The sequence below is a fragment of the Talpa europaea genome (assembly GCF_964194135.1).
Source record: "Talpa europaea genome assembly, chromosome: 6".
NCBI lineage: Eukaryota > Metazoa > Chordata > Mammalia > Eulipotyphla > Talpidae > Talpa > Talpa europaea.
Window position 1 is genome coordinate 27,762,918 of NC_140072.1, and position 24,976 is coordinate 27,787,893.

A 24,976-nucleotide genomic window follows, 5' to 3' on the forward strand; every position below is an offset into this window, starting at 1 on the left:
AATCTCAGTGGCCCTCCTCTCTGCTCACCTCCCCCACTTCTACCCTGCACCCAGGGAGAGAGTGAGGGGTGGGGCCCGATGTGCATGCTGCTCTGTCAGCATCCAAGGGGATGCCTGCCTGTAGAGACTGAGATGATATCAGGTGCCCCCATAAGAACTAAGCTGATGACAAATTCTCTTTGCTACTGTGGTTCTCAACATCCATCCAGCTCCTGTGATTTGATGCTCAGATCTGAACCTTCCCAACCAGGGCACAATATGTGGTTGCAGCGGGCTGCAGTGTACCACCCTCTGGCAGCCTGGTCAGGCGAGACCCTGGGTGGTGGTTTCAGGTGACAGATGTTCATGGGCCTCGGTGTGCCACACACAGGCCCCATCTTCTTTTGAGATGTGACTGGGAAGGCTGGGAGGTCTGTGCCAGGCACATGCTGTGTCTCATTTTTGCAGGTGGGGAAACCAAGGTTCAGAGAAGTTATGTGGCCTATGCATGCGAGCAGTGCCCTTGCCAGTCTCCTCACCAGCTGGTGACCTTGAGGTGGTTCTGAGCTCTTTCAGAGAATCCAGACAATAGCTCCTGGAATATCACAGCACCCGCTTTGAGGGCAGGCTGTGTATCAGTTCCCTGGGGGCTGTTTTCTATTTCTTTGGCGCTCTTTCACTTGCAGATATTGTTTCTCTGGTTTTGTTTTGATTTGCTTTAAGTCTTCACCAGAATAAAGTGAGAAACAAATACTCAGGGGTGTTGCTGAGTGCCTAGGAAGAGAGAAGAAAACCCACATAGCCTATGGAGTGACACTTGCAGTGTGGCTCCCTCTTCCCTCTGGCAGTGGCATAGATCTGAGGTTTGAACCTCTCTCAGAGGGCAGTGTGTGCAGACAACATGGTCCTGCATGTAGAAAATAGTAATGAATATGCACTCATACAAAGAACCTACTAGAACTGATAAATGAGTTAAAGCCAGAGGATGGAAGATCAATGTATAAAAAAATAATTGCATTTCTATATTCTAGCAATGAACAGTCCCAAATTGAAATTAAGAAAAATAGTTCCATTTGCCAGGTATCAAAAAATTAATTTGGATAAGAAACTAAAGACTTGTATGCTAAAAAAAATACAATATATTACTGAGCAAAATTAAGGAAGACCTAAATAACTGGAGACACAGTCCATGTGTGAGAGTAAGAAGACTCCGTGTTATCCAGGTGCAGTTCTCCCCAAATTGGTCTACATATTCAGTGCGATCCTCTCAAAATCTCAGCAAGCTTCTTGCAGACATTGGCGAGCTGATCTTAAAATTCGTATGGAAAGATAAAGGACTCAGAACAGCTAAAACAATCTTGAAAAAGAACAAAGTTGGAGGACTTACACTTCCTGATGTCAAAATTTTCTTGAAAACTACAGAGTCAAATCAGAGTGGCACTGGCATAAGGATGGACTTGTAGACCAACAGGACAGGGTGAAGTATGGCCAACCGATTTGTGACAAGTGTAACAAAATGGCTCAGGTAGGGAGAGTGGTCTTTTCAACAAACAATACTGGGATGTTGAGAAACTTCTCCCACATGTCTACAAAAATGAACTACAGTGGACTGTGAACCAACTGTCAGGGCTTCTCATACAGCTGCCAGCTACCTCCTGATGAAGTTACAAGGATGAGGGTGTCAAAAGCCGGGGCGTTGGCAGAAGAGGTAGAAGCAGGCGTGGAAGGTGATCTTTTTGTCCAGAACATTTTGTCCAGACAAAGAAATATTTTCAAACAAATAGGTGGATGTGACAGGGGAAAAAAAAAACAAAACAGGGGTGACATGGTAAGAAACCTACTCTGAGGAGACGCATCAACATGTTGCTGTTAGGACGCTGCTGGTGGTGGCAGCCCAGGAAACATGGCCCCATGGGACCTCACTGCTGTAAGGAAGCTCTCTTGTTCATATGAAACAGCTGCTGCTGCTTTCCAAGTCCTCTTATTTCCTAAGTGTGTGTAGCTCTTTTTTTTACTCACAACCCCTGGTGAGATAAGAAAAGCAGAACTGTCACCTGCATTGGAGCTGATGCTTGTTTGTGCTGGTGGGGGATGACCACTGCTCCCCACGTTTTGCATCTGGCTCCCTGGACTCACAGTGGGCACCGGAGCGGGGACTGTTCTCATGCCTAGTTCACAGGTGAGAAACCTCAGGCACAGTGGTTTTGTGACTTGCAGCTAGGAAGACGCAGAGCAGGGCCACAAGTTCAGGCTGCCTGGCTGCAGGGCTAAGTCTCCTTTGCATGCCCGACCATGTTTGATCCCTTGCATTTGATCATCAAGGAAACAGAAAGGCAGGGACAACAAGATTCATTTGCGGTTACACAACCAGTATCATATCGATTCATCAAGTGTTGTCCTACTGCTTTGCGTGTATGCTTTCCCAGCCCTTAGTTCCCAACTAAGGTGAACATACCACCTTTGTGAAGCATTAAGAGAAAAATTACAGAAAACAAAATATCTTCAACGCTGAAGGCATCTGCCCCAATTTAGAATCCCTGCCATTTCCACCTTGCACAGAATTCCAGGGCTCACAGACTGCCCTTAAAAGTCCTGGTCTAGGTCAGACTTTCCACCGTGCTGAAATCCACTGAAAGCTTGAGGTGTGACTTCGCAGCAGGGAGCTCTCTACCTTGTCACTCACTTGTCTGATGCTCTGACTCTAGAAAATGCTCCTTCTTTTAGAGCCCCCATTGGCATTGGCCTTGCTGTGGATTCCATTGCCAAACTCTCTGCCCTCTGGTACAACGTAAGTCTAATTTTACCTGCCAGTCCTTTACAGTTGCAAGCGGGACTCGGGAGTCTGATTTCTGGGGTGGAATCCTGGCTGTGCCACAAACATGCCAGGGAACTTTTAGCCTCTGTTTCTATGGAGATGACCTTAAACCAGAAGCAAGCTGCTTGGAAGAGGGTACCAGGTAAGCCACATTCGTGGCAGCTGCGACCATCTTTGGGACTAGTAATTAATTATGTGCTCTCCTACTCTTTTATTTACTCTTAGTATCCCTGGTTCTTTAACTTTTTCTTTCTCTACATCTTGTGACTTTCAGGCCCATCATGTCTAGCTGTCACTTCAAATATCTGTCTTAAAAAATGGAAGCCAGAGGCACACTCAATCTCCCGTGACATGTCTGGCTGGGCCCCCTTGTAAACTGAGCCCAGGGTGACTTAGATGGGCCTGGTTCGTCCTGATAGAGACCTTCTGGTTGCTCAGAGGCAAGGGGAGGGATTGCATGGTTCTCCCCCAATCTTCTCTCCTTTTGTTTTTCAAAAGATGCTGTGTTGATTAAGCCCAACCCCGATAGCAAGGAGTAAGCTTCCATGTGTCCAGTAATAGGTCTTTTCCTCGTCAATCACTGTTCATGAAGAGCTTTACTCTGCATTGTGAGTTAACTATCTCTTTGTCTAAAAATAAATGTTGGAGACCAGTCAGGCCTGGAGTTTGATTTTGTCCTCATCACACCGTCCTTCCAGCGGGTGGTGGCAGGCCTGCAGTGGCCTTCTGCCATGCTTAAAGATAGCCTCCAGACACATTGCTTTTAAGTAATGGGATTCGTGGCTCTAATAAGAAAGGGAAAACCCGAGTATCCAGAACACGTGAAAGCACTTCTGCTTCTGACTAAAAGATGGGGCTTGGGGCTGTTTTGAGGACTTCCACTACAAAGGGCTCACTTTCAGACTAGAGGTGTCGCCCGTTGGTTTTGGCTCAGGGCAGTCAGAGGGCTGGTTTGAAAAGTGGGCTGGGGGCTGCAGCAGCTGGTGGGCCTCTCTCTTCTTGGAGCCTGTGGTCACTCGTGATCCAACTTGGGCTTCCACATGGCGAAGTGGCCTCAATGCAGACAGATGCCTGTGAGGTGGCTCAGGCTTTAGAGAGAACATTCCAGTAAATCACCTGGAAGCTGGTCCTATGTCTTAGTCTCCAGAGTCATATAGCATCACTTCTGCAACCAGGGTCCATCCAGCTTTAAGGGGCCTGTTGGATGGGAAATAGTATTGCAGTGACCTGAACAGTCTAATCCAGTCCTCCATCGACAGGGGTACTCCATGAAATAGTTTACAGAGCATTAGAAAGAGTGAGGTTTAGAGTAAGAAAAAAAAAATAAACATACTCTTTTCAAATTCTTCTTCTTGAGTTTGCTGACTGGCTTGACTCTGTGACTTTGTCTTTATATTTTGTCTGCATTTGAGAGAGAGCGTGTTATGTGTGTTTTACTTAAACATTCAGGAGATACCTTGTTCCTCCACAAAAGTGGGGATCTGAATCTAGCTGCCCTGCCTCGCTGGCCACACTGGTGGGAAGATCAGAAGAGTAACCACTTGTGAAAGGACCTGAGTATAAATATCTCTGTTAGGATTACTCACGGTGCTGCGCTTACAATAACTGAAACAGACAGAAGGTCATTCCCCAGCCACTGGCAGATGGAAGGCAAGTTACATTCAGACCTCGCGAGTTACTTTCTCACCCATTTCACCTTCCTCTGCCCCCTCTTTGCCCTCCCTTTTTAGTTCACCACAGCAAACTAATTTAGGTAAATTCATGCCTTTCCCTGCACTTTGTTGTTGGAGCTGGAAGGAACCTCAGGGATCCTCTGGTTCAAGCCCAGGAGGTCAAGTGGCCCTCTTGAGCTCAGAGGTGTAGTCCAGGCTGGAGGGAAGATCAGGCTTGCAGCTGCCTCACACAGCACAGGTTTCCTTTCTCTCCTGACAGGCACAAATGTCCTGGGCTAACTGGCCCATGGCAGGTAGGGGCAAGAGACGGTCAGCTGGCCTCACTGTCCATCCAGCCCCTGGAAAGCTGGAAGAAGGTTGGCTGGGATCCAGAGGCTCGTTGTGTGGGGATGGGATGAGATGTTTCCAAAGGAGCTAGCTCATTGTTTAAGAGGCTAGATATTTAGTTCATCCAACCAAACTTTAACTGAAGATGCCAGAGAATTTGAATTTTCAATCCTACAAGCCTGTCTTGAAGGAAACAGGCAGTGGGGAAGGGAAGGTGAGAGTTGTTTTGAATCAAAAAACTGTGGTAAGATGTTAGTGCAAGACACTGTGTGTCTGGTGGGGGGCAGTGGGGCTACCAAAACAGAACAGCTGGGGGTGCTTCCGGTTTTTTTCAGAGGTTTCCCAGTGCCTAGGCCTGGCTGTGCCCAGGTCCCAGAGATTGCCATATACTTGCTTTCCTGAGCACCCCTGAGGCACCTGGCTCTCATTCATCCATAAACTAAATATCCCTAATAGGTGAAAAGCACTGTGTCGATGCTGGTGATATGGAAATGAATAAGATAGGCCTGGCCCCTACTTTCCTGCTGAGAATGGGGTTTTAGATGTCCAGGAACCAAATCTGTCCCCGTGCAGGGGCTATTTGCATGTTCTGGCAAAAGGTCATCCCTGTGGACACTCTCTGGGCTGATGTGTCTTGTGTGATCTAGTTTAACGCAAACCATGAGAAGCCCGGGTTGCCCAGAAAGTCCTGCCAGGATTCCAAAACTGTCCCCTGGATACAAACTATGCGGACTATGCAGTAACTAGGGAAACTGGACAGAACAATAGCTGAGGTTCTCTGCAATGTGATAATTTTTATTTTGGATTGATCACCTACCCTCTCCCCACCAACACCCATATTCTTTTAACTAGTACCTAAAAGATAAAAACTCAGCTTATTAATGTAGGATTCCTACATTTAAAACCATAGCACCAAATCTTCAAGCATGCCTCTCATTTTACTGAGTTCTTGGAAATCACATCAGAATGCAGAATGGGGAAAAGCTGATCTTTTTTTTTTCCCCTCCTCTGTAGCTGTCCCCTGGCTGAGTAGCTTGCAGTTAACTGCTTTAGCCACTAGAGGGCGGTCATAGTTGGAAAGGCAGCGCAAAGGGAGTCAAATTGAACCAGGAGACATTGATGAAAACAGCAACTGATTATTAATTCGATTGATCCAGTACCAGAAAAAGCAGACTGAAGACTAAAAAGGATGTAGGCTTAGTTAGGGGAGACAGTCTGTGATATTCTAAGAGAAGTAGTTTTGGAACTGCCCCCATTTCCAGCATTGCAGTACTTTCTTTTATGATTGAGGTCCTGAAGTTAAGCAGAAAAAAACTGAACAAAAAGTCAGGGGCAGCTAGGCTTTTCTTGTAAAAATAGATACACAGAAGCATGTGTTTGTTTGTCCCTACTTAATGTTTTTGTTTGACTTCTAAAATGAGAACAGCTGAAATAATTTCTGAATTGTTCTGGACTTTTAAGCACAGACTCCCAAATGGTTTCTGTGGTCTGGTCCCTCAAAACCCACCAGATGGGGATGAAGCCCATCTTTGGAAAAAGTTATTTAAGACTGTGTGAAACAGCCCTCATTTGTTTGTTTCCCCTACATTTGAAAATGGAAGTTAAGTGTGCTCCAGACAGGACTCAGCGACTGGCTGTCTTTAAAGGGCTGGGTCAGACTCCTTGCTAATGGCACCCCTTCTAAGTTGGAGTAGTCATTTCCTATCAAGCTCATTAAGATGCAAATGATTAAATAACTTGGGGAGGGCATGGACAGTTCATCTCTGATGATTTACAGAATCCTAATTTCTCCCATGAGTTGATGACTCTATTGAGGTTTTAGCCCTCAAATTCTTCATTTGCTAATTTTTGCTATATATGAGAATGACTATCTGCCTTTAAAATAGTCTTATACTTTTATCACCCCAAAATGATCTTAGTATACATACAAATGAAATTCACATGAATTTCAGTGGATGATGTAGTTCTTAATACTAACTAATCAGCACCTCCAAACTAGATTTCCTTACACTGATGGTTTCTTTAAAAAATGGTATAAGCTGATAATGGACTGGACAGCCTTGGCAATAAATGCTTAAACTGTAGCCCAAGGGATTTAGATTATCATCAGCTGCTTGCTCCAGAAGCAAAGTCTCAGTGAATGCTATCTCTTCTAGATTAGGAAGAAAGAAGAATTAGGGAGATAAAAGCAAACATTTTTTTCAGGCTGATTATATTCTGATTTGGGTAACAGTATAAAAGTATGGAAATTGGGAAATGCATGATAAACTACTATGGGGAGCAGATTCCAGAATTTTTTTCCAGTTCTTTTTTGGGGTTCTTAAACATTATAGAGCTTATGAGTTTATGCTCCCTTGTCTCTCTTTGCTTGTCTAAGTCCAAGGCCTGTGGAATTTATCTCCCCCTACCTGTGAAGGGTGGGGAGGGGTACCCTGTTATTGCTGACAGTGAGCCTGAGCTTTCTCTAGCTGTTGCTCTCCATTTTTAACAGAATAGGAAGACTATGCTGACTTTGACTTGTAAGCCATACCCTTGTTTGTTGGCCCTTGTACATTCTTGACCCTTCAAAAATATTTAAATTATTGACATGTCAGAGCTAGAGGGGTAGAGTATGGAATAATTCTCCAAAGTGTGTTTGTATATTTGTTTGTTTATATAAATGATAAAGCAGGGGGGTGGTCACATAATTCCTAGTTTATTTCACTAAAAAGTCTACTATGAAGGAAAGAGAAAAAGGAAAAAACAATTTTAAGGTTTGTACCTTAAAAAGAATGCTGTTTATCTGGTATCCAAGGGTTAGGAAATATGTGTATGGGTAAACAAAGCATCTCCTCCTAGAATCTCAATGAGAAGCCATGTGTGAGGTTTGTCATAGTTCTGATATACTCTTGAAATCGTATATTTCCCAAGGACTGAAAGCATATCACACAGACTTTACCTGATACCACTTGTAGGCCTTCCGCCCTCAACTGTGCAGAGAAGTGTCACTGTCAGAAAAAGAGCCCAGTCATTTTGGTCAATGATTTATTGTTCTTCCCCTGAGCAACCAAATATTATTTGTATGTGAGGACCACAGTTCAGGTATGACCCATTGCAAATAAATCTGGAAAAATGACTTTTTAGGTTTTAGTGGAATCCCTTTTACTTCCTCTCCTAGTATCAGGTGCTTCTGACAGGTCTTTGCCTTAAATGAATGACCCAGAGAGGATGTCACCAAAAGTCAGAAACAAGTAAAAATGAAAATCTTGAGTATTTTCCAATTGAAAAATTATCCTGAAATATCTTTAGTAGAATTCCAAGCCAATTTTGATCACAGGTGCTTTGATTCATGTTGTTGATTCCAGGAAAGTGTTTACGCAAGTTTAGAAAATAGCTGAGACCAGTTGATTCATGCTCTAGCTGATGGCATTGTTTCCCAGGAAGCAAAGGCACTCTTGCCTGATGCATGTGGGGCTGGCAGAATGCTGTTGTTTAATTTGTCTTAACTATCCCTGCTGAGACTGTACTGCTCCCCCCTTTACTCCCTACCCACAAAGATCCAGCATCGGCTCTACAGAAATAGAATTTCACAGACATCCTGAAGGCCATGATACCGATAACTCAACCACCATTTTACCCTTGGTAGTTCCCTTGTAAGAATGTAAGGGTAGCATGTCCTGGTCCTCTGTGACCCAGAGGAAGGACATGGCCGTGGCAAGGGGCTTCAGGAGTCTGCAGGGAGATGAGATAGCCCTGCAAAATATCGGGTGAAGGGGAAGCGTTTATAAACTTCCTTTCCTGTCCTTTTGCTGTTTCCCTCTGCTTCTGCCAGCACACCCCTGTGAGGGCTGGCTTGGCTAAAGTCACCCCAAAGGAAATGCTGAAGTAATAAGAGTCACCTACCTTTATTTAGAGCTTGATTTCCTCCCTTTCCTTTCTTTCCCCCAAAATTTATGAATGGAAATAGATAAGCAGAGGTTTAATTGGCAAGGGTTATGGTTTGCATCTTGATTTTGCAATCTCTGGGGAAAGAAGGCAGGGAACCATCCACTGCAATTAGATATCCTAGACTCATATTCATTTAATAACTTCATATTACCCAGTACATTGTGTTCAAATAAATTGTGAAAATAAGTTATTTCTAGTGCTTAGGCCACAGTCTCTGAACTGACCTGTCTCTCTCTCGTAAATTTTCCATTTGGATGATCAGAACAGGGCAGAAGTTTCTCGCTGTGCTAGGCGGCTTTAGGCGACAGTTGTCGCTGGCTGACCCTGGACTGTAAGTACATGGGAATTTTGCTGAGGGCTTCCCAGGAGGAGGAGGAGAGTCAGTTCTGTGATGAGGTCTGCCTGTGAGTTGGTAGGGAGCTCTTGCTAATTATTCTTTTGTCAGTGCTTCTGTTTTAACCAAGTTGACAAAGTTTTATCTTATCCAAACACAGATACACAGCAAAAGAAAACTAATTTGGGCAATTAGACTGGATGGGGAAATCTGAATTACAGGGAATGTGTTCAAAAATTGCTGTTGTGTGGCTTTTGTGCATGGACAGGAATTAGCCCTGCTAACAAAGTGTTGCCAGGCAGAGGTCCTCAGAACCTTACATAATAAAATACAAGGATAATTTTAGTAAGCACGTTTGCTAAATAGAGGGGTGCTGTTGGTGAGCTTAAAAATTTATGTCTGCACCTCAGCAAAATACTCAGTTTCAGTCAGTTTGGCTCCATGGAAAAGACTACTTAAAGCAGTAGTTTAGGGCCATAAGAAAAATCCTGGGGTGGCCACTGAGAGCCTCAGAGCAAAGGTGAGGGGCATCTGTCAGCCCAAGTTCAGGCTCTTAGTCCCTGTGGTCTTGCTGATCTCTTCTGCATGTTCGTTGCAGATTCAAATTTAGGCCCAGCCTACAGGGTTCAAAGTGAAACACCAACGTTAGGCATGTCTTGGCGTTCTGAGAGGAAGTTGCAGAATGAGCAGTTCCCATGTCCAAGGCACACAGCCTTGCATCTAGCAGACGTCCATTGTATAATGCCCAAGATTGACTGGCACTCTTAACATGAATGCACAAACTTCCAGGTGGTCCAGCAGACTGGAAGCCCAGATTTGTGGGACTGTCCATCCTTCCGAAGTCAGTTTGCTTGATAATAGCTATTCGAGCAAGAATCTGATGTAAAGAAGAGGAACAGTAAAAGTCATGTGGATTTGGAAATATACCTCCCTTTCCAGGCATTGGTTTGGAGTTTCCTGGCATTGGATTATTTGTAGATGAATATTGCAAGAAAATGCACATTTTTTACATAATATCACAGCTGAAAACAGTGTTTCCTCACTAACTCACTGATCATTTCACTATGTAAGAAATTTGTCAGAAGGCAGTTGGAAAGTGTCTCGTTCCATTGTTCATGAGAAATTCTGGCGGTCTATCTGCACTTTACATCATTGGTGGGTGACTCCCTCTGTGGAATTCTTAAAAGAGTATCACAAACCTTTGCAGATATGGACCCAGGATAGAGAAGTACTTTGAGTAAGACATTTAAGTAACTAACTAGTCATCTCATTTATAAGCCTGATTACCTCTGTTAGGCCAGAAAAAGACCTAGGGGCAGCTCAGGGACCAGACATAAAATAAGGCTAAACTGGGTTCTGTAGGATGGTGCTGATCCACTTTGGTCATTCAGACAATCTTAGCAGAGCAGAATAAATATATTGACCAATAAGCTAATTAATGAGTCATTTATTTGACTGTTCTGTACAATGCCTAATTCCTGCTCTCAAGGACTAAGACAGTCCAGCTGAAAAAATAGGATAGAAAAAAATAACACTGAGTTAAATAACCCTTTTGCCTTAACAACAGAAGTCAATGGTATAAAGTTGTAATGTTCAGGATGTGATTAATCATCACATGGGTGTTGTAAGTCCTGCCATTAGAACAGAAAAGGAAGACTTATCTAAATGCTGTCTTCATTGGAAAAAGCATCAGCAAGGAAGGGAATAGGAAGGATTTGATGTGTGGAGGAGGAAGACTTGGAATTGAACTGTCTGGGTCTGTCAGAAGTGCCTGTGACCCAGGAAGGAGTACTTATGTTATAAAAAGAAATCAACTCATGTAGGAAATAGTGAGAACTAGCAGGTTGACATTTATATTACCCCCCAGACTGGGGCAGGTTCTCATCTGAACTACTCAAAGTGTGATCCTTAGTTAGCAGCATCATGTCCCCTGGGAGCATGTTAGAAATGCGCAATCTCAGGTCCCAACCTGCAAACTTACAGACTCAGAATTTGGGGGGAGAACAGAGAAGGAGGCATTCAGGAATCTGTGTTTTTAGAAAGTAACTAGTTGATGCTTATGCACACTCAAGTTTGAAAGCACGGCTGCTGGTGCTTTGGGCTTTTTTTCAAATGGCAATGGCGAGACCCTTCGAGAACTCTTGAGTAGAGAAGTGGCATGTTCATGAGAGAGCAGACAAACCAGTGCATTTGGGAGACTGTCTTTTACATAAAAGCCTCTTAGAATTCTCACTTGCCTGCTGCTCATCACACACAAGGGAAAATCTCTCCAAATGGCCAGTCACCTAACTGTTGAAGTTAAAAGTCATGCAACTGTTTTTTGAAGTGGTTTCTGAAGGCTCAGGGTACGTCTGTGTGGGTAAAGGTGTGGTATACGTCTACCGTATATTTCTATAAGTAGGGATCTTTTTTTAAATGTGTGCTTTACAAAAAAAAATTTAAATCAGTAACAATAACAAATATCTCTAGGGTGCTCTACAGTTTAAACATAATACTCATTCATATATTTTTGGACCATCTGCAAAATCAGTATCCACTAGTTTGAATCAGCTCATTTACCTGGCATTTATTTGGGAATTCAGATTTTTCACATTATATATATTTATGTTAATGTGGGCTCATGTAAACAAGTGGGAGAAATTTTGCAGTCTATGTCACTGTATAATCATTGAGAACAATAGTTCTAGTTCTATAATAACAAAATTAGCAGATATTTTAAGTCTTAGTGGAAAGAATTTTGAATATCATTTTCATTTTATTTGGTGATGTATAATAATGCCTTCAAGACTGTAAGAAGTTAAACTGCAGTTTCTACATCAAATATCCCCAGAGGGTCTATTTTTTTTGATCAATTCGATCAGTCCCCTATACCTTTATTTCCCACCTTGCTGCTCTACTAAGCTAGGAAGAAGGGAATTTTCCTACAGTTAGAATCTTAACCTACAGTACCACAAAGTGGTCCTTGGCCAATGGACTTGAGCGTGATGTTTGCTTCTGTCAAGTGGGTCTTGATACCCATGTTTCCCTCCCCCACTCAGAGGACTCCTTTCCTCCTACCTATTCCCAGTGGTGTGGCTGATAGGGAATTTGCCGGAAAGAAGACCACTGTATCAAAGACATAACCTCATGTTCACCTAGACTCTGGATTGACTCTAGAGAAGGCCAAGCGTCCCAGAGAGAACAAATGCCTGTCTAGCTCCTTCCAAAAGCAAGCAGAGCCGGTGTCCTAGAGACTCAAGAGCACCTCTATAAACACAGCCAGAGCAGAGGCTTAATGTGAAGAGCTGAGCACAGTCTTGAACCTTAGCCCCAAGATCTGTCTTTTGGATCTATAAAATGTGAGCTCTATTGTCAGCTCTACTGGATGATGCCGAGGGTGACTCCTGGTGTAATGGAAAGAGCCCTGGCTTTGGAACATGCAGACCTGGGTTCAGATTCGGCCTGTACTACTTTCCAGCTCTGTTGCCTTGGGTGAGTAAACTAATTCCTGTGAGTCTGTTTCTTCATGGCAAATGTACATATTAAGCTGACTTTCAATATTCTTGCATCCATGGAAAAGTAGCTCATAGTTCATATGTGGCAGGTGCTCAATAATGATAAACATGATTAATCTTCACTTGCTGAGTTCTCATATTTAACTTAGATTAAAATTGTCAAAGAGAAAAAATGAGCAAGCTGGAGATGGTTTGCTTCAAACAGCTAGGTCTCACTCTTCCCTAAGTCCACCCAGTGCGTCCCTACCTCTGTGCCTTCATGGTTTTCTTGCAACCTGAAATAGTCAACCCCTACTCATTTTGCTGCTCTCCCCTCATGAAGTCCCAGTGCCTCCCTTGTTTTCTGTCTGCATCACAAATCCACGAATAATTAAATACCAGCCTGTGGAGTTAACTCTTATTTCATTGGAGTTTCTCATTCCTCCAACCAGCTTGCAGCTTTTTTGGAAGTCCTCTACAAACAGAAACTAATGGACTGATTTGAAATTTATCCATTACCAAATCATAGGCAGCCACCAAACGGAGACTTCTAAATGAAGAACTAATATTTTCCTGCCAGGCAGCTAACCTAAGGATACTCTCTTCTAATTTCTCATGAAGTCACACTACAGTATCGCAACTTTACAGATGGGGAAACCAATACCTCCGTTTGCTAAGTTCACACAGCCAGTAAGTAACTAAACTAGGATTCAAACTCAGGCAACCTACATTCTGAGGCCGCTTTTGCACCACTACACCATTTTGGAGAGGATGTGGATGGAGCAAGCCACCAGAATGTTCCAAACGCCCACTGACAGAGCACCACACGCCGCAGGGCTGACGCTAGTCAAGCTATGAACAGTTTCGCTTGAGGGTCTTAAGCTCCCAGGCCTCTCCTTTGCAGCATGAACAGATCTGTTTAGATAGTTGATTTTACATTTAGAGAACCGAGGCTCCTGCAAAATTCTGGTCCTCTGTTCACACCAGAGCTGCAACCTCCCCTGAAACTCCACTTGTTTTGTCTCTAGCACTACCTGTCCGGGTTGTGAAGAACAAAAGGTTTGTGAACAGATTAAACACAGGCTGTTTTTGTTCTGCTTCTCTGAGCACCTACACCTGCTGCCTGCAGTGGACGACACAGCATCCACCAGAGTCTGTGCTCACAGGTTCTTAAAAAAAAAACAACACATGCCAGGATCCAGCACCTAAGTCATCGTACAACCATGGATAACAATTCCTTGGAGAGGACCCTGCGCTGTTACAACAAGTGTTTATGAGTATATCTCGCCACACCACTTGGCAGCCAGAAAAACCTAGGCAGATACGTGGAGATCAAAGAATTTAAGAATCAAAACCTCCTTTCATGCTCCACCAGTTATCACATGAAAGTATTAGCAAAGTGGCATGGAAATCCTCATCAGCGTGCCTGCAACCACCCGCCATGCCAATTAAGATTTAAAACAATGCAATCGCGTGTTCTGGCTCCAAGGGCTTAAGTTGTATGTGTAAGTTAGTGTATTATTTCCAAGTTGCCGATTTCCCCCCAAGTTAGCACATTTTCATTTCGGCTTTATTTAAGCCGAATGTAATAGGATTTAGCACAGTAGTGATGTCAACCATGCTCCCTGCCATCATGGAGTGGTGAAGTCAGCGAAGCCATGCATGACTCCAACAACATGTCCATAGGACTGCAAGTCAAGCCAAGTGAGACTGATTAAAAGGAAAAGATAGGAAAGTGCAATTATGTCATGAAGCCACAGATCTTTAGCTACGGGTGGGAATTTTGGGTCCTTGACTTCATTTCATAGGGCCCTACCTTTGCAAGAACACCTTGCAGTGTAGTATAAGCCACACGGCAAGTGCCTTATTTTGGCATTACTGGAGTAGCTGCTAGGAGCCCAGCAGGTATTAAGTATCATAGGGATGCAGCCAGATGCAGGAGACATGGTTCTGGTCACACCAGGAGCTGCCTCTCGTTGTGGAAAGCTGTAGTGGCCATGGGAGTGCACCTTGTCCATCAGAACGCTGTCTAGACACCACTGGCCCAGGAATTTACACTAGTTGGATTTACCAACACATGGTAAGATGCAGCACAAAATTCAGTGGAATCACCAAGCCCTCATGTTAGAAATTGCCTCAGCTGTTGCCTGACCCAGTAGTATCCAAACCTCTTTAGGAGCCTACTGTAAATATAAAACTAAATGAACATTCATCCCCAGGGTCCACCCCAGAATTTAAAGCTCTGATAGAGAGATCTGTATGCTTTAAAATGTTTCCAAGAAACTCTGCTGCTCAGCCAGCTCATCTGGTCCAGCCCCTCAGTAAAGTGTTCTGTTAACAGTCCTGCAGAGTGACCATCCAACAGAGACTGTTATCATCAGGTTGGAAGGAACTCACACAGAACAAGGCAGCAGAATCCTGTGTCAGAGTCGGGGTTCTGAGATAGATTTCCTAGACTGTAATAAAAAGGGCTGCCCTCTAATATCTACCCCTTGGTCTTAGTTTGACCGGTACAGTAACAGAGATTGAATTTACAACATGGCAGCCTTTCAGTTGATTAGCAACGTACAACAAAATGCATCAGAGCATTCCTCTTTGGTTGGTTCCTTTGTTTGATACCAAATTCATTCATTCATTTATTCAGTGGCACCTCATGGGTCCCGGCTTCTTCTTACCTTCCTTTGGATGAACCCTAGTTTGTCAGTGTCAGATCTGGTACACAGACTTAGTGACCACGCTGACCATGGTCTGGCCATTAGAATCCTATTTGAGCTATAGGAACAGTGGCTGTCTGTTTATAAGAGGGCATAATAGCATTATAAGAATAATCAAGGATGCCAACTGGTACAGGTAGGGATTCACAGATCAGGAAGGGAAAAGTCGGTGTTTACTAGACTTATAAGGAATGAGCCAGATCTACTGAATGGGTAAATTGTGGAATGAAAGAGAGGTGTCTTCTTCCAGTATGCCAAGTGGAGAAATAAAATGTCACTGGGCTCCTGGGTAATTGCCACACACATACTACACTGTGTACATACTTTCTGCTCAGCAGTGTAAATAGAGGTCCTCACCATAGCATCACTTCTTATAGGTAGAATTAGCTCTGACTGCCACACCAGGCCAGGGGGCCTAAGGGGACCATTTTCTTCCTGTAGAGTGTGACCAACCTAAATATTTCCATCTAAGCAGGTTAGGGTTCCTTCCACAAATGAAAGGAAATAGTGACATATCTTCCAAGGGTTAGCTACCTGTGATTTGCTCAATTTATAAAGTCACAAGAACTTTACATATTCTTTTTTTTTTTTATAGAGGCATGCTTTATTTATTTGTTTTGCTGGTTTTTTTTTTTTGTTTGTTTTTGTTTATACATGCACTGGGTACAGGCAGAAGCGCGGGAGGGTGAGAGAATTCACCAGAGCCAGAGCGGGGAGCAGAGCAGGCAGAAGGACTGAAGTACACTGCTGAGGGGAGCAGCGGGCGGCAGGAGAGGTCTGCGCGCCATGTGGGACCCTCCTCCGGTGGCCGGGGAGCAGCCGGGGATCGAACCGGCGCCGCAGAGGCCGTGCGCAGCTTCGCAACCCAGCGCTCAACCGCTGCGCCACCAGGGAGGCCCAAGAACTTTACATATTCTTTGGGAAGAAAAGGAGAGGTAAGAAGAGGACTATTGTGATGTTGACAGGTGGTTGTAAAGTGGAAGCTTCAGTTGGTCACCTTTTTTTTAACATGCATGAGTTTGAAAAATGTTTCCTGGATTGCTTTTCCCTGGATCAACTGGCAATTTTAACAGTGCAGTTCTAATCCCGTGATTAGTTAGCAAATAACTTTCTAAATAAAATGAAGCAAAAAACCAAAAACAAAGATAGAGAAAACAGCAACAACAGTAGCAGCAATAATACAGTTTAAGGATTGACCTAATCCAAGACTGCAGACTTTATTTACAATCGTGGGTGCACCAGTCTGTTGGAAATCAGAACTCCAGCATGTCCTCTGTAGAGTGTTGACAAAGAGCACAACTCTGGGCCCTGCCAGAGCTGGAGAAATCAGATTAGAACTTTTTATTCTTATCCTTAAAATCACACAGAACATTCCATAGGTTCTTAACTTTGGCTTCAAACAGGTGACTCCTGGTGCTAATGGACTCCATTGAGCAATTGATGTTTTCTGTTTAAGTTATCTCTTGGTATCATCAAAGACAGATTTAGTCTATGTCACCATCTTCCCCAGAATGAACACATGCTCAGGTGCACCACACAGTGGTCATGCCATCCTAGGTGGGCACAGAACAGAACCTGGCACCTCTGTAAAATGACCAGGCCACTGAGTTGGGCTGATGAGGTCCTGACAGCTTCTACTGACATGCCCAGGAGTGCACTTGATGCAGAGAGCAGTCTGTGGGTCAAACCAGAAGGAAGCACTGTGAGGTGATGCCAAGGAACCAGCCACTTGCAGTGATGATGTCATGGACCTAAGGGAAGAACCTGGGCAAACTACACTGCAGGATTTTTTTTTTAAAGATTTATTTATTTATTTATTTATTTATTTATAAAAGCCCTGGGATACAGTCAGAAGTGGGGGAGGGTGAGAGAATTAGCCAGAGCAGAGAGCAGAACAGGCAGACTGACGAAGTACACTGCTGAGGGGAGCAGCGGGCGGCAGGAGAGGTCTGCGCGCCATGTGGGACCCTCGCACAGTGACTGGGGATTGAACTGGCACTGCAGAGGCTGCAGGCAGCTTTGCAGCCCAGCGCTCAACTGCTGCACCAGGGAGGCCTTACACTGCAGGATTTTCTATTGGTCATGTGCCAACTCTGAACCCTCTGGATTCTGTCATTTTCAAAGAGAAAAACCAGTGACAAGTTCTTGTTCCCACTTCAGTGTCAAAGCTGCTCTTTTTCACAGCAGGTCACTGTGGTGGTCAGTGCTTTGGACCATGGCCTCTCGGGGGCTGTTCCATAGGCACTTAGGTCACATGACAGAGACGTTGTTTCATCAGATACCGATGATACAAGGAAAGTGCTTTCCAGTGTGTTAGACCAAATCTCTTCTCCTTTCTCCCTATTTGTGCACACATAGGATGATACTGTGTGGGGCGGTTGACAGTAACTAAAAGTTGTTCCCTGGGCAATGTGTAGCCCTAATCAGAGACAGAAAGTGGTTTTTTGAGCTTTATTGGGTAGGTCAGTTTGGTATAGTTTGCGGTAACTTTAAACTGTTAAGTCAAATCATCATAGTTTTAAGCAGTTGGAAACAAATACCAAATGAACACATAAGAAGTTCACTCCTTATCATCCACTGTAGGATAGAATTATTACTGTTTTAACCAATTCTGATTAGATTAAGGCTTTCTTACAAGAAAACAGGCATATCTCCCCTTTTACCAGGGTTCTGCCTTGTATTGCTTTTTTAAGATCATTTTAAGAAACAGCCATGTGATTAGCCATTCTGTATTTTCCACCTGCATAGGTGCTGTGGAATTGGCCATTGCTGTAGGAATTTAGTTGAGATGAATCTGAATTTGAGAAAGACCACAACAAGATCTTTACACCTGAGTGAGTCCTGAACAATGGCAGATGGAAGGAGGACTTAGAATGTGTGCAAATCATTTTTTAGACATCTGGTGATGATTATTGTTTTTTTGTAGCATAGGGAAATTTACATCACTAATCATAACCATTATTCAGGTGAGACTCATTCATTGACAGGGAAGACTGTAGTAAAAAGAAAGATCCTTCCTTTTTATTTTCTATACCTCCTTTTCAGCAATAGAATTGACAGGTCTGTGGCACCAATTAAATAAAGCTCTGCCTATGGTGCATATAAAGTATGTCTGCTTAAGAGCTGGAAAATTCCACTCATATATTGGCTGTATGGGTGATGATGGTTGTGTGTGTGTGTGGTTTTTTTGGGAGGGGGCTTGGATTTTATGGTTTGGTTTTTTTTTTTTTTTTTTTTTGGTGGAAGGGAAGTAAAGGTGATTTGTTTAAATTTCCCAAAATAGGTGTGTCTTTCCCATGACTCTCTCAAGGAAGTGTGACAGAGATGAGAGGGGGATACTTTTGACTCCTATGAAGCATTCAGTACCATGGAAATAGGGAAGAAATGAAATCACTCCAGGTTATTGTCTTCTAATCCACCTTGAACTCTGCCTCCAGAATAGTTTTTTTTCTTAAAGTCATCATTAATTATGTCATTTTTGCAACTCAGAAGATTTCTAGGACATTTTACTCCCCAACTGTTATCAGAACCCTCTCCCCTCAGCCCCACTACACCCAGTCTGTCTCCTTCCTACCATATCCAGGTTTTCCTAGCTAGCAACTTTTGGTACTGGCTCACTCCAGCCCTCCTCATCCCCACACACAGGTTCATTTTGGCTCACCTCTTCCCTCCAGGACTGTGCTTCTATTTCACCAGGCTCCTCCTCCTCCAATCTTCATTGTTTCAGGTCTTTCTTATTCAAGTGTGGTCCTTTCTCTAATTCAGATGTGTCTCACCAGCTTTCTATAGCAATGGCCAGTTATACCAAATCTAGCTGTAAGATGGGAAATAGCATATAAGAGGGTTTTCTTGTGACTGATTCTTATAACGATCTCATAATGTTTCTTATAATGAGTGCTAAGGTCTGGATGACAGACGATCTCTAGCAGGAGGGTTAAGAAGATACAACCCAGCTAGAGAGGTTTTATAATCAGCATTGCTACAAGAGAGTGCAGCACATAACGAGAGAGCATTTTGTGTTGTTTTCTATGGTTTCTTGAGTTGAATTCCTAGCTCTTGGAGACCAAAGCCATGCCTATATGGTCTCCCAGACCCCCAGGCACTGACCCCAATGCTGGGCACCCAGAAAAGTTCCGTTGGATGGATGGGATAAATGATGTAGACGTGGAGAGGAAAAGGAGATGTCGCAGAGTATGACGTGAGCAACCATGCATCCCTTACATAGCATGTTGGAGAAATCCTTCATCCTGTCACTGGCACATCAAAGGCGAACTGATCCAAGCCCAATCTTTTGTTGGGTACTCATGTGAAATTGACTCAAAAGCGATAGAATCTCTGCACATATAAACAGCTGACAAATAATGGAGAATGTGTGTCCAAACAAACCCAATTGGCAGGACATGCAGTGCCAGGGAGAGGAAGCCTCTGACTATCCATCACACCTTGAAAGATGACCAGGGTGGGCCTAGATTTCCCTTCAAAGGCAGGAACGGTTAGTGCTCTGGGAAAATGGAGCCCAATGGCCATTTCAAACACACAGGGTGGCCCTTCCGGCTTATAGGTCATTATTAACTGTTCTTACCCTACATGGGCATGACACACAATCGCTTTCCTAATTTTATTATTTTACTTGCTATCGCAAGACCGTAACTTTTTAGGCATTCAGGTGAGATTAAGGGAGGAGGAGGTGGAATAAAGCTTTTAAAATCTTTGATTACCTCAGAAAACATATTTGCTTACTTTACCAGGAAGCTGGTTTTTGTTTTGCTTTGTTTTCGACCGATGCCAGGAGAGGATTAATGAGTAGCCGCTGGGTTTGCCAGCTTTCTTTTGATTTCAGTTTATGTAATTAAGTAGTTCCCAGAATGACTTGAGGTTCTCACTCAGCATCAAAACACACTTCTCAAATGTGTTAGGTGTGGAGGTCAGAAACAATTCACTCTCACTGAATGGAAGGAGGGGACATGAAAAACTGATCTTACCTTAAACCATCCCTCCTGTGTTAAGAAGGGCCCATTATGCTTTGGGGCCATGCACATGGAGCTATACTGAGTTGAAAGCAAGTTAAAATTGAAGTTCAAATTGGTCTAATATTAGAATAACTTGAAATGAGGTTAACAATAGAAATAACACAGGGAAACCAACTCTGGTTTCTATTGAATTTCCAGCAGCTAGAACCTTATCCACAGTGGGTGTTGAAGAACTGCATTGGAAAACAATGTACAGATGAAGAACCCAGGATGTGCCAGGCACAGTTCCAATCACTGGGGAGACAGTAAAGAACTAAACTGACAAAAAATCCCTCCATGGGCTCACAGAGAGCAAGAATCTGTGAACAGGTTTTTATTGAATACGGAGTTGTGAGCTAGTGGTGATGGAGGCTGCTGAAAGAGTAAGATGCATTCTTCAGGCGCTTCCAGAGACTCTAGGGGAGGTTCTTTCTTGCCTCTTCCAGCTTCTGGTCACAGCTGCTTTCTTTGGCTTATGGCCACATCTTCCAACCGTTGGCTTCATGCTCACGTTGCTTCTCCCTTCTCAGATCGCCCTCTGTCTCTTCTTATAAACACCCTTGTGATTACATTTAGGGCCTATCTAATAATCCTGGGTGATTTCCCCATGTCAAAATTCTGAACCTCAACGTATCTCAGTCCTTTTTTTTAAGATACCATTTACATGTTAAGGCATTAGGACATGGATATCTTTTGAGGAACAATTATTTGATCTACCACACATATAAAGGTAACTGGAGCCTCCAAAGGGGGACAGAGACTTGCCCAAGACTGTACTTCAAGGTTGTCAGAGAAGTCAAGACCCAGTTTTCCTTGCTGTCAGTTTTTGGCCTCTTCTACTAGACTAAGCTGATGCTCATAAAATTAAGACACAGAAAGAGATTCTAAAATAAGACCTCATACCCCAATTCACATGCTGCATTCATCTTCTCTCCAGGTTGCATATCACCAGGACTCATCCACCCTTGCATCTTCTTCCCCCTGGAGTCCTGGTTCTGTTGCGCTGGGATCCAAAATGCTCATCCACATCGGCAGCTGCAATGGAATTAGCTAAATGACATTTTCTCCTCTCTTTTCAGGACCGCCTCTTTTTTGTCATGGAGTATGTGAACGGTGGAGACCTCATGTTCCAGATTCAGCGCTCCCGCAAATTTGATGAGCCTCGCTCCCGATTCTATGCTGCAGAGGTTACATCAGCCCTCATGTTCCTCCACCAACATGGGGTCATCTACAGGTACCTCGCTTCTCCTCCTTTCTTTCCTGCAAGTGAAAAAATAAAGGCTTCTCCAGACACTTGAACTGACTTTGGCTCCTGCCCAACTGGTCTCTTAGCAACCTGCTTTAGATTAGTTGTTTGTTCCAATTTGCTTACAGAGGACTTTTTGGGGGGCTGTTTATCACTGTGAATGTTAATATTTGAATAGCCCCAGGAGATCTGACCCACTGTTTGTGCCAGCTTTGATTGAAAGCCCAAGCACGACATTTTAAAGGCTTGGCGCCGAGCGACCTTGGAGTGACCTTCATTTCTTTCTCCCACCCTCTTCCTTGAACATCAGGACATTCTCTTTACTTTTTCCTTCTGTGCCATGAACTTCCGCCCCTTCCCAACCTCTTGCCACTTCCTGAGTTTGTTTGGCTTAGTTGTCTCCAGTAGATAGAATCAGAGAAGGAGGAGTTGCTTGGGGGTGGGGGTGGGGTGTCTCAGGGTTTATGATGGGGGGGGAAGGGAACTAGACAATATCCAACAGGAAGTGACTCTTTGTGGATCATCTAGTCCCTTATTACTGCCCTGTCCCCCTTCCAAGAAAACACAGAGGGAAAACACACAAACTCTCTCTCTCTCTCTCTCTCTCTCTCTCTCTCTTTTTCCAGTAAGGGAGCAGGGCCATTTACGCAGGCTCTTCTATGAGGTCAGGAATTCTGGGAGGAGTAAGTATAATTAGCAACAAGGACACTAAAGTCCCTTAAAGTTTTTTCAGGACTGTCAATTTCTTTAGTTGGTTTTGTTTCCTCCTCTTTTTTAATTGGGTAAAAGTGAAGCTGACTTGACTTAACTCACTAGAACTTTACTGACCCACTCCTGGGAGCAATGCCTTGACTAAATGTTCTTGGGGCAGAGGTGTGGGGGGGAGTTTACACCACTCCCATCTCAAGCTTCCCTGCCTGCCACCATCTCTTAGCTTCCTGAAGTATGCCTCTCTACTCAAAAATCAGTGGCTTCCTTTGGCCTGCAGAACAAAGCCCATGTTTTTCAGCCTGCTTGTCATGCCCCTCCACACTGTGAATCCATACAGTGGATTCTTATTGCTCAGTAACAAGTCCCCGTAAACTTAGTGGCTTAAAATAATACCTACTTATTGTCTCACCATTCACGGGAGTCCAGAGTCCAGACAAGGAGCCTCTGTGCCCAGGGCCTCTAAGCCTGAGAGCTGTCAGCCAGTCACACCCTCTCCTGAAGTTGGGGTCAGCTCTCTTCGGAGCTCAGGTGGTGTGGGCAGAATGGTTTTCCTTGCAGCTGTGTGACTCCTGGGGCTGGCTTCTTCAAGGCCAATGGGAGAAAACATCTTTCCTGATTAGATTCTCTCACTTCAGGGGAGGTCTGGATCCTCTCTTAAAAGGGCTCACTTGGGCCTCCCCAGTGGCGCAGTGGTTGAACGCTGGGTTGCGAAGCTGCCCGTGGCCTCTGAGGCGCCAGTTCGATCCCCGGCTGCTCCATGGCCACCGGAGGAGGGTCCCACATGGTGCGCAGACCTCTCCTGCCGCCTGCTGCTCCCCTCAGCAGTGTACTTCGTCACTCTGCCTGTTCTGCTCCCTGCTCTGGCTCTGGTGAATTCTCTCACCCTTCCGCGCTTCTGACTGTACCCAGTGCTTATACAAACAAACAAACAAACAAATAAATAAATAAATGGGCTCACTTGATTAGAACAAATTGATCAGGATAATCTCCTTTTTTGTTTAACTCAAAATCAAAGGATGAGGGACTTTAGTTAAATCTGCAAAATCCCGTGGCCTTTGCCCTCTAATGTCACATCATCTGTCAATGATATCCCCTTGCCTCTTGCATATTCTGTTGTCTGGAATTCAGCCTCCGCTTCCCCCATGCTGAAGGGAGAAGATGGGGGGTTTCTACCAGAGCAGAACATACTGGGGTCACCTTCAGTTGTGTCTATTACAGCCCCATACATCTTTCTCTCCTCACTTCCCACCAAGCTGCTTAGCTTGTTTTGAACCCACCAAGATTCCTAGCTTCCTCGAGACTCGCCCGCCAGCTCCCACCTTCCCTGGATTTATGCCATCCCCTGTACCCACTCTGTCCAGAACCTTCATGCAACACTTCCCACCTGCAGAAGCCGGGTCCCACCAGCCTGAGTGAGTCTCTCCAACCCACCAGCCCCCACTTTCATTGGCAGTTTGTGAAGGATTTGTAATCTGAGCCTTTCATTTCTGCTCCTGCCCTGGCTCACCTGGGGTAGGGTCAGGCATGTGGCTACTTCACTAAGCAGCACGCTCTCCTCAGGGCCATTTCTACTTTGCCTTTTAACTCCTCAAATTCCTTCTCATACTTTCCACCACTTCTTGTCTTGCACTTAGTAAATAGTCAATGTGTGACCATCGACCGCAATTAGTTTAAAGCCGTAATCTCTGCCCCAAGACTCTTTATAAAGTTAGTCAGAAGCAGAGGTGTTAGATTAGTGAAAAGGTAGCCACGCTTCAAGGCCAGTTGTTGTTGGGTGATGGAAGGGTTCCCCAGGCCTTCCAATGGGAATGGGCGTACGGGGCTTCCCCACACCAACAAGAAATTCTCAGACACCAGCACAGTGTCCAGAATTCAGCTGAATTCTGACCCTCTCCTGGAGACAGCACTGGATTCCACAGGTTTCAGGCTCAGTCTCCTAGTACTGCCCTCCACGCTTCCTTCTTCCCTGGCTGGTTTGCAATGGTTAACTGACTTGATACATTCACTGGCTGTTTTCTGACCTCTAGGCTACTCTCTGTTGCACTTTAGTGTTGTTTCAAAGCTGTCACATATTCCCCTTCTTAGCATCCTTCACTCCACACTCCTTTGCTGACCTCAGAACCCCTTACACCCTGGTCCTGGGGCTACTGTACATTCTCTGTGGCTTGGGGGGAACATGGGCATGAAGGGCACAGGCAACCAGTGGGGTGGAACCCACACCCGCTCAGCCTCCTACCCAGGAGAGTCACCTCCATAGGCACTAACAGGGCCCAAGTACCCCCACCCCTCCTGTCTTTTAATCCCATCATCACCATTGCCCCTGTGTTTCTCACTCTGTAGGTATTCCCAATTATTCACCATTCTCCCCCAAATACCATCCTCTTTCATTTCTCTGAGCCCATTTCCCCACTGTCCCTGGGGTTCCCTTGTTCCCAATCTGTATCTTCATCAGGGCTTCCCACTTCACATCCATGGTCTGACTGTCTCAGGATCCCTGGCTTGAAAATATGTGGATTTCATAATGGAGAAAGGGGCTCTACCAGGGTTCGGTGGGAAAGGAGCTCCCATGAGTTGCTGATTGTCGAAGCTGGGTGACAGGTGCATGGGAGTTGACTGTTTTGTTGACTTTGGAGTATTTTTTTTTCATTTGCCATAATAATAACAGTTTTGTTTTGTTTTGTTTTGTTTAAGAATAAGGATTCCAGAGTAAAATTCCTATAACTTTTGATTCAGTTGTTCTGGTATGGCGTTCAGGAATCTGCATTTTT

At 44.4% G+C, this 24,976-nt stretch overlaps 1 protein-coding gene across 1 annotated transcript in view; it reads left to right on the plus strand.

The window, feature by feature from the left end:
• The window catches only part of PRKCE (protein kinase C epsilon), a gene marked incomplete at both ends in the record, with an annotated part of 444,482 nt that overhangs the window by 348,971 nt on the left and 70,535 nt on the right, over positions 1-24,976 (plus strand). The window contains one exon of the mRNA XM_084234642.1: positions 21,331-21,485. Coding sequence (XP_084090768.1) covers positions 21,331-21,485 — 155 coding nt within the window. The remainder of the gene's footprint in view (positions 1-21,330; positions 21,486-24,976) is intronic.